A 9,701-nucleotide genomic window follows, 5' to 3' on the forward strand; every position below is an offset into this window, starting at 1 on the left:
TACAAAATTGCTCAATTGGTCTGCGTAAGCCTGAGTGCCGGAGTGGCAGTACACATGTGGGCCTTGACACTGGAAGTTCCTCGGGGCTCAGCGGCCAGCTTGGAATTCCGAGTGGACGAGGAAAAACGCGCCAGATCTTCGGCATTTTCGAAGTTTAATCAAAGCGCCCTGACAGGGTCCATAAATACGGCCCATTGTCAGCCGCCCTCGTTGCTGGTGTGTCCCGGCTAATACCTCGATTAGATTAGCAATCGGCCAATTAAGATATAGGGGCCCACTTGAGGGTCCCCCCATCACCTTACATGTCGCATTTTCAGCGACGAGAGCTCTCAGTTTCGCGTTGGACTCCGCCCGTGCTGGATTAACGTGACCATGATAGTCACCGCCAAGTTGGTAGCCATCGGCCTGAGCCTGGCCCTCACGGCCTTCACCGTGTCCACCATTGTCCTGGCCGTCCAGAAGTCGAACCTAAAGAGCGATCTGCGCGATGCCCAGGAGAAGCTGGACCTCCTCGAAGCGGGGTTCACCAGCACGGCAGCTCCGACATCCCCAACCACGCCGAGTACCAATGAGCCTAGCAGTCTGGAGCCCACTTCATCCCCTGGAAGTACTGCCTCCCCTGGAAGCTCTGCCTCCCCTGGAAGCACTGCCTCCCCTGGAAGTACTACATCGCCTGGCACCACTGCTGCGCCGGAGGAGAAAATCGACTACCGACTGCCCGGCCATCTGATACCCAGCCACTACGATCTCTACCTCTTTCCCAATATCGAAACGGGCGAGTTCAGTGGTCAGGAGACCATCACGATTAAGGTGGCAGAGGCCACGGATCGCATAGTCCTGCACTCCCTCAATCTGAAAATTTCGAGTGTGTCCCTGATGAACACGGGCAGTGATACCCTGCAGATCCTGGAGACATCCTTCGATCCCCTCCGGGAGTTCCTCATATTCCAGCTCAACGAACCTCTAGCACTGAACAGAGAAGTGAAGCTGCATCTGGGCTTCGAGGGTTCGATGGCCAACAAGATTGTGGGCCTGTACAGTTCATCGTACGTGAAGGAGGACGAGAGCCGCAAGTGGATAGCCACCTCCAAGTTCGAGCCCACCTACGCCCGCCAGGCGTTCCCCTGCTTCGATGAGCCGGCCCTCAAGGCTGAGTTCACCATTACCCTGGTGCATCCGTCCGGGGATGACTACCATGCCCTGTCCAACATGAACGTGGACTCGAGCGTCAGCCAGGGCGCCTTCCAGGAGGTCACATTCGCCAAGAGCGTGCCCATGAGCACCTACCTGGCCTGCTTCATCGTCTCCGACTTCACCGCCAAGCAGGTGGCCATCGACACCAAGGGCATTGGCGAGTCCTTCACCATGAGCGTCTACGCCACTCCGGAGCAGCTGGACAAGGTGGACCTGGCCGTCGACATTGGCAAGGGCGTCATCGAGTACTACATCGACTACTTCCAAATCGCCTACCCGCTGCCCAAGCTGGACATGGCCGCCATCCCGGACTTCGTCTCCGGCGCCATGGAGCACTGGGGATTGGTCACCTACCGCGAAACATCGCTCCTGTACGACGCGGAGACCAGTTCGGCGACCAACAAGCAGCGCATCGCCAGCGTAATTGCCCACGAGTTCGCTCACATGTGGTTCGGAAACTTGGGTGAGTTCAATTAATATCTTTTGAGTGATGGGAGATATGAACTTGGTTTTAAAAAATGAAGGGATTTTAATATAGGTTGTGTTTGAAAAACATGTTTCCAGTAAACACAATGTAGAGAGAGAACTCTGCTCCCTAAGATTAAGTCGTAAAAGAATTAATTAAAATATATATTTATATACCAATGGTAAATCATATGTCATACTATAAGTACAAGTAAAATAGTACGAAAACGGGTTAAATTATCCCGGATCATCTGGGAAAAAAGTAGATCTGCGGTGCCATCCATAACTCTGTACTGAATCATTCGAAATCTAAAAATCAAAATTATATGGTTAAAGAATCTAAAATTTTTAACTTTATAAGAACAAAATCTGCTACATTTTTATTTTAAAGCGATCGGCGCAGTAGCTTAATGTAAAAAACGTGGGTTGTGGGAAAAACAGTTTAAAGGTTTGAACATTAGTACACTAGTACTCGTGAATATATATAAAAATTGCCATAGCTTCGTAAATTCCGTTCCAATCGAATGGAAATTTACACACAACGTTCTTGAAATATTATGCAATAAAAGAAATAAATAAAAAATATTTAAAAAAAAAAACCCTTCTAGCCTCTTTAAATATGTGAGTCAAGAAAAGTGTTCATATACCTATTGTGAGACGTTTTTATTAAAGATTTAAAAGTTTTAAAAGCTATTACATTTTAAAAGAGTCTCATGTTAAGCAACTATTTTATTAATCAACTTTTAAACGATAACTTTAATAAACCATTATAAGTGATATATTAACACGAAATAAATTCTCTTTTCAGTTACAATGAACTGGTGGAACGATCTCTGGCTAAACGAGGGTTTCGCCAGCTTCATCGAGTACCTCGGCGTGGATGCCGTCTACCCAGAATGGCAAATGGTAAGTGATTCAAAGAGCCCCAAGGACACCCCATCTTATATGCAATTCTTAACCTCCTCAGCGCGATCAATTCATCGTGAGCACTCTGCACGGCGTACTCACCTTGGATGGAACCCTGGGCTCGCACCCGATCATCCAGACCGTGGAGAATCCCGACCAGATCACGGAGATCTTCGACACCATCACCTACTCCAAGGGCTCCTCCCTGGTGCGCATGCTGGAGGACTTCCTGGGGGAGACCACCTTCCGCCAGGCGGTAACCAACTACCTGAACGAGTACAAGTACTCCACGGCGGAAACGGGCAACTTCTTTGCGGAGATCGACAAACTGGAACTGGGCTACAATGTCACGGAGGTCATGCTGACATGGACGGTGCAGGTAATCGCGCAAAAGTGCCACGGAATTGGCGAATATTTGTGAACCCGATTTGCGTTGTTCTCCTTCGCAGATGGGTCTGCCGGTGGTCACGATCGAGAAGGTCTCCGCCACTGAATACAAATTGACGCAGAAGCGCTTCTTGTCCAACCCGAACGACTATGACGCGGCTCACGAGCCCTCGGAATTCAAGTGAGTGAGCAGAACTTATTGCCTGGACGGTATCTGATCGCGAGTTTCGCACATACATTATCCGCTTAGCTACCGCTGGTCGATCCCCATCACTTATACCACCAGTGAGCATCCGCAGGTGCAGCGGCAGTGGTTTAATCACGGCCAGAGCGAAAGTAAGTGGGGCCATCTGTATGCAGGGCCACAGCTTCTCCAGATTGCCGATCTCTGAACTGTGTGTGTGTGTGTGTGTTTTTTTTCTGTTTTTGGCAGTCACTGTTACCCTCCCAGCTGCCGTCCAGTGGATCAAGTTTAACTCCGATCAGGTGGGCTACTATCGGGTGAACTACGAGACCGAACTGTGGACCGCTCTGGCCGACCAACTGGTGGCCGAGCCGAGCTCCTTCAGCGCCGGAGACCGCGCCTCCCTGCTCAACGATGCCTTTGCCCTGGCCGACTCCACCCAGCTGCCCTACGCGACGGCCTTCGAGCTGACCAGGTACCTGGCCAAGGAGACCGACTACGTGCCCTGGAGCGTGGCCGCCTCCCGACTCACTTCGCTGAAGCGAACGCTGTACTACACCAGCAGCTATGCCAAATACAAGAAGTATGCCACCGCCCTGATCGAGCCCATCTACAAGGCGCTCACCTGGACGGTGGGCGAGGATCACTTGGATAAGTGAGTGATGGTCATCGTATAGCTCATGGCATATATTAACTCATTTAATCAACAGTCGCCTGCGTGTCACCGCCTTGAGTGCCGCCTGTTCGCTGGGCCTGGAGTCCTGCCTCTCGGAGGCCGGCGAGCAGTTCAGCACCTGGCTGGCCAAGCCCGAGGATCGGCCCAAGGCCGATGTGCGCGAGACCGTCTACTACTATGGCCTGCTCTCTGTGGGCGACCAGGAGGTCTGGGATGCCGTGTGGCAGCTCTTCGTGAACGAGGCCGATGCCAGCGAGAAGTCCAAGCTGATGTATGGCCTGTCCGCCGTGCAAACTCCCTGGATACTGCAGCGCTACATCGATCTGGCATGGAACGAGGAGTACGTGAGGGGCCAGGACTACTTCACCTGCTTGATCTACATCTCGGCGAATCCTGTGGGCGAGTCCCTGGTCTGGGACTATGTCCGCGAGAACTGGCAACGGCTGGTGGATCGATTTGGCCTGAACGAACGCTATCTGGGCAACCTGATACCCTCGATCACGGCCCGGTTCAACACTCAGACCAAGCTGGAGGAGATGGAGCAGTTCTTTGCCAAGTATCCGGAGGCAGGAGCCGGCACAGCTGCCCGCGTGAGGGCCCTGGAGACGGTCAAGAACAACATCGTGTGGCTGGCCGAGAATCTGGAGGGCGTGGACGCCTGGCTGGACAAGCAGCAACTGTAGAAAACTACGAAAAGGGATCGCGTATCGCGTTTCATTTGTACTCATCTAATTGCCACTATAAAGCAAAAGTATGCCAAACAAGTGGAAATAAAGATTAGCTGGTATGGGAAATTACAGCTATATAAATAAGCAATTATCCAGCGGACTGATTGCCTCGATTTGATAACACGGGTTTTGGGGGGTGTGACTAATGGAAACACCTGATTTGATTGACTTTTATTGCAGGCTCAAATGTCCGTCCTTAAATTTACAAGCATTGGAAATATACTTGATATATGATGAAGCCACCAAAAAATATTACTTGATGTCAGATTTCAGATAGCACATGTACTTATTACCAAAAAAAAAGAGTCAATTTTACCAAAATACTCAGGGCCTTCAACGCGATTATCAAATTTTTAAAAAAATATATAGGTATTTTAATATTGTTTTCTTAAGCTCTCTGAACTGAACGGTGGTTTTATGTTGAAAAATTTGAAGATGCGTTTTTAGATAGACATGTATTTTGTAAACAATTAATTTTTTTTAATTAAATGTTTCTGAATACTTTTCCAAGCTTATTCTAATACTTGACTAAAAATATTATACTCGTACTAAATTTATAAAAACCCGCTACTAAATTGTCTTAATTTTTTTAAAACTATTTAGAACTTTGGAAGTGAATTTTATAGAGTTACACCAGTTTTAATTTTCTTTGAATAAATGAAACAGAAATGAAGTTTTTAACCTTAATTGAGGTAAATTAAAACAACGGTTCTTCCAATCTTATCGTTTTGATTACTTTACATTGCCCCACTACTATTACAATGATCGCAGCTGAATGTACGTGTTTAAAAACGATGAAATAAAAATCCGATTTATTTTTTTCACCAGTGATCCGAAGCGAAATGAATTGCAATGGTTAAATTTGCTTTCGAGAAATGAGAATAGTGTGGGATTGGCTATAATAAAGTGTTTAAACTAGAATTATTTATTATTGTGTCGCAAGCCAGGCGAGTTGGTACGATAGAGGCCCAAGATCCCTGGGTTTTACCCTATCGCCCGGCTGACCGTAATCGCGGCTATTTGGCCAATCTTTATCGCATTTGGTTGGGCGAACATAAACCGATTCGAGTGCCCCAATCGATTGGAGCCGAATGGTGGGCAGCCAGGGGATAGTGTGGAGCCACAGACTAACGCGCTAGTTAGTCGCTCGCGATACGTGCGATTGCAAAGATGTTCTTGTCGGGCTATTGGCTGCAGGTGGTGCTCTCCTGGGCGTTGGTGGCCTTGGCCACGGCCAACGTGGTGGTGGAGAAGGACCTAAAGGGTGTGCAGGACAAGATTGACAATTTCCGGACGAAGCGTGAAGATACGGTACGTTAAAGAGTTCTAATCAGCTGAACTTTATTACCTAAGTATTCCCCTGCAGATTAATTACCGCCTGCCCACGGCTCTGGTGCCCTCGCACTACGAACTCTACTGGCATCCGGATCTGATAACGGGCAACTTCACTGGCCAGCTGAAGATCAGGATCAAGGTGGTGGCGGCCACCAACCAAATCATCCTGCACTCCTATCTCCTGGACATCACAAGTGTGTATGTGCTGAACCGCGAGGTGGAGAAGTTCGAACTGGAGGATGAGCGCCAGTTGCTGATCATCACGCTGACGGAGGAACTGCCAGTGGATGCCACCATTACACTGGGCATCCTCTTCAACGGTCAGATGAAGGACAAGCTTGTGGGACTGTACAGCAGTACCTACCAAAGTGAGGCGGGCGATAAAAGGTAATGTCTTTAATTTGTTTGCCTAAAAGTATGCACTTATCTTACTATTAACTAGTTAACTATTCTACCTTATGCTTAAACTCAAATGTAACATTCTTTCTTCGCAGAACCATTTCCACTACGAAATTCGAGCCCACCTATGCCCGCCAGGCCTTCCCTTGCTTCGATGAGCCAGCACTGAAGGCCACCTTTGCCATTACAGTGGTGCATCCCAGCGGTGCCTACCATGCCGTATCCAACATGCAGCAAACTGTGAGTACAATAATTAGATTAAAAGAGATCAAAATCCTTTAAAAAAACCATTGCAAACCAATTAGGAATCCAACTACTTGGGCGACTACACGGAGGCCATCTTCGAGACGAGCGTGTCGATGAGCACCTACCTGGTGTGCATCATTGTGTCCGACTTCGCCTCCAAGTCCACCACTGTCAAGGCCAATGGCATTGGTGAGGACTTCTCCATGCAGGCCTATGCCACCTCCCACCAGGTGGACAAAATCGACTTTGCCCTGGAGTTCGGCGCTGCTGTCACCGAGTACTACATCCAATACTACAAGGTGCCCTATCCGCTGACCAAACTGGACATGGCCGCCATCCCCGACTTCTCCTCGAATGCGATGGAGCACTGGGGACTGGTCACCTACAGGGAGACGGCGCTGCTGTACGATGATAGCTACAGTTCCACGGTGAACAAGCAGTCGATTGCCGGCACCCTGGCCCACGAGATTGTGCACCAGTGGTTCGGAAACCTGGTCACCATGAAGTGGTGGAACGACATCTGGCTGAACGAGGGATTCGCCCGCTTCATGCAGTACAAGGGGGTCAACGCAGTCCACTCGGACTGGGGAATGGTAAGGGATTGCTGGCCAAAAGCCACTTAAATACTCAACCCAGTCTCTGTTCAGCTGGAGCAGTTCCAAATCCTGGCACTGCAGCCCGTTCTGGTGTACGACGCCAAGCTCTCCTCCCACCCGATTGTGCAGAAGGTGGAGACTCCCGACGAGATCGTCGCCATTTTCGACACAATCAGCTACGAGAAGGGCGGCTCCGTGATCCGCATGCTGGAGACCCTCGTGGGCGCCGACAAGTTCGAGGAGGCGGTGACCAACTACCTGGTGAAGTACCAGTTCAGCAACACGGAGACCGACGACTTCCTCAGCGAGGTGGACGCCCTGGTGGCCGACCTGGACGTCAAGAAGCTGATGCTCACCTGGACCGAGCAGATGGGATATCCGGTGCTGAATGTATCCAAGGTGGCCGCCGGCTTCCTGGTCACCCAGCAGCGGTTCCTCTCCAATCCGGCCAGCTACGAAGAGGCTCCGGCAGACAGTGCCTACGGCTACAGGTGGAGCGTTCCGATCACCTATGTGGGGCAGGACGGCTCGGAGGGCAGCGTGATATACGATTACAACGTTGATCAAGTGGGCATTGCCTACAACGCAGATGTGCAGTGGATCAAGCTGAATGTCCGCCAGACGGGCTACTACCGGGTGAACTACGATGAGAGCCTGTGGACGCTGCTCATCCAGGAGCTGAAAAGCAATCCCAACAGCTTCGATATCGCGGATCGCGCCCACCTCCTAAACGATGCCTTCGCCCTGGCCGATGCCAGCCAACTCTCCTACAGAGTTCCCCTCGAGATGACCGCCTACTTGGCCCAGGAGCGCGACTTTGTGCCCTGGTATGTGGCCGCCAACAAGCTGATCTCCCTCCATCGCAGCCTCATGTTTAGCGAGGGCTACGTGTCCTTCCTCACCTACGCCAGGAGCCTGCTAACCGGAGTCTACGACGAGGTGGGCTGGACTGTGGACGCCAACAACCATCTGAAAAAGTAAGTATTTTTGCACCTATCTGGGGACTTGTGTATATGTTTTACAAATTAATTGCTATTGCTCTTTACAATTTCCTTTTTTCGGTACTTTAAAAAAGTAAGAACTCTCAAAACCACGTTTAAAAAATATTCTGCTTTCTTAATGTCTGATATGCAAAACGATATTCAGCTAGATATTTGAATTAAACAAAAAAAATACCTTCCCAGAGTAAAGAAATTTAAAGTTTTTTTTATAAAAATTATTGATAATTAATAATTTAAAAACAATAAGTTTAGAGAAGTCCAGATTTTTCCTTCCCGAGAAACTAAAATTTATTTCTGTGTCAGCAGAATTTTCTTTATCTAGAGCTAAGTAGGATAAGAACCATCAGTTTGGTAAGTTTATAACTAAAGTTTTTAGTGCATTAACAAATTTAGGAAATTTCTAAAATTGTGCGACTTTCAGAAAACATTTCTATAATTTCTTAAATTAAGGAAAAATTTCTTAACATTCTTAAATATACATGGTAGGTTCATCGTTTAGGCCATGTTAAGGTCGTTATTTTTAAAATTAAGAAAGTTTTCCCAGAAATTAAGTGAAGTGAGACGAAAAGGAGAGCTTCATATTAAAAATTCCACCGAAAATCAGTGAATAAAACCTCCTATTTCCCTTTTCAGCCGCCTGAGGGTATCCATTTTGTCGGCAGCCTGTGCTTTGGGTGTGCCTGATTGCTTGGAGCAGGCTGCCCAGCGCTTCAACGCCTTCCTCCAGAACCCGACCAGCCGGCCATCGCCCGATCTCCGCGAGATCGTCTACTACTACGGCATGCAGCAGTCCACCAGCCAGGCGAACTGGGAGCAGCTGTTCCGGATCTTCGCGGCCGAAACGGATGCCAGCGAGAAGCTGAAGCTGATGTACGGACTGTCTGGCGTGCAGGACAGCCAGCTGCTCTTCAACTTCCTGTCGCTGGCGGGTGACGAGAGCATAGTTCGCTCCCAGGACTACTTCACCTGTGTGCAGTACATCGCCGCCAATCCCGTGGGCGAACCCGTCACCTGGGAGTTTTACCGCGAGCACTGGCCCCAGCTCTCCGCCCGCTTTGGCCTGAACAACCGCAACTTTGGCCGACTCATCGCCCAGATTACAGCCAACTTCAGGAGCGCCGTGAAGCTGGAGGAGGTGCAGCAGTTCTACACCAAGTACCCGGAGTCCGGAGCCGGAGCCAACCCCCGTTTGGAGGCCGTGGAGACCATCAAGTACAACATCGAGTGGCTGGCCAGAAACCGGGCTGACATCAACGACTGGCTGAGTGGAACGGCCGCGCCGCTGACCAAGAAAAACCCATTGTAAAACATACTATATGGGCCGTGTAAAAAACCGGGCAATTAACCACTAATTAGAATTGCATAAGAAACCAGCGAAATTTCCGTTCGAGTTCAATAAAATGAAATTTCAAAATCAAATCGTAAATAACACCCAATATTTTCCATTTTATCCGGGCGATTGGCGATGTCTATGGCAGCCAGGAAATGCTGTTGATATGGGTTACGGGGTTACGAGTATATGGTCAAAATGGAATCATGACCGTGCGTAATTATCCCGAGACTGTCCAGCCATAAAACTCGATA

The 9,701-nt window shown here is 49.1% G+C and overlaps 2 protein-coding genes across 2 annotated transcripts; both read left to right on the forward strand.

Moving 5' to 3' along the window:
- Nucleotides 1-310: 310 nt before the first annotated feature.
- Nucleotides 311-4,628, forward strand: LOC128255036 (glutamyl aminopeptidase). The gene is made up of 7 exons (XM_052984472.1): nt 311-1,657; nt 2,468-2,565; nt 2,627-2,944; nt 3,015-3,133; nt 3,203-3,288; nt 3,386-3,791; nt 3,847-4,628. The coding sequence occupies exons 1-7, from the start codon at nt 373-375 to the stop codon at nt 4,493-4,495; spliced, it is 2,961 nt and encodes a 986-aa protein (XP_052840432.1). The 5' UTR covers nt 311-372; the 3' UTR covers nt 4,496-4,628.
- An 855-nt stretch (nt 4,629-5,483) lies between these two features.
- Nucleotides 5,484-9,546, forward strand: LOC128255043 (glutamyl aminopeptidase). Its single transcript, XM_052984484.1, has 6 exons — nt 5,484-5,851; nt 5,907-6,262; nt 6,370-6,514; nt 6,580-7,113; nt 7,168-8,093; nt 8,751-9,546. Exons 1-6 carry the CDS (start codon nt 5,711-5,713, stop codon nt 9,421-9,423), a joined length of 2,775 nt encoding a protein of 924 aa, XP_052840444.1. The 5' UTR covers nt 5,484-5,710; the 3' UTR covers nt 9,424-9,546.
- Nucleotides 9,547-9,701: the final 155 nt, after the last annotated feature.

Source organism: Drosophila gunungcola, chromosome 3R, assembly GCF_025200985.1.
Source record: "Drosophila gunungcola strain Sukarami chromosome 3R, Dgunungcola_SK_2, whole genome shotgun sequence".
Lineage (NCBI taxonomy): Eukaryota > Metazoa > Arthropoda > Insecta > Diptera > Drosophilidae > Drosophila > Drosophila gunungcola.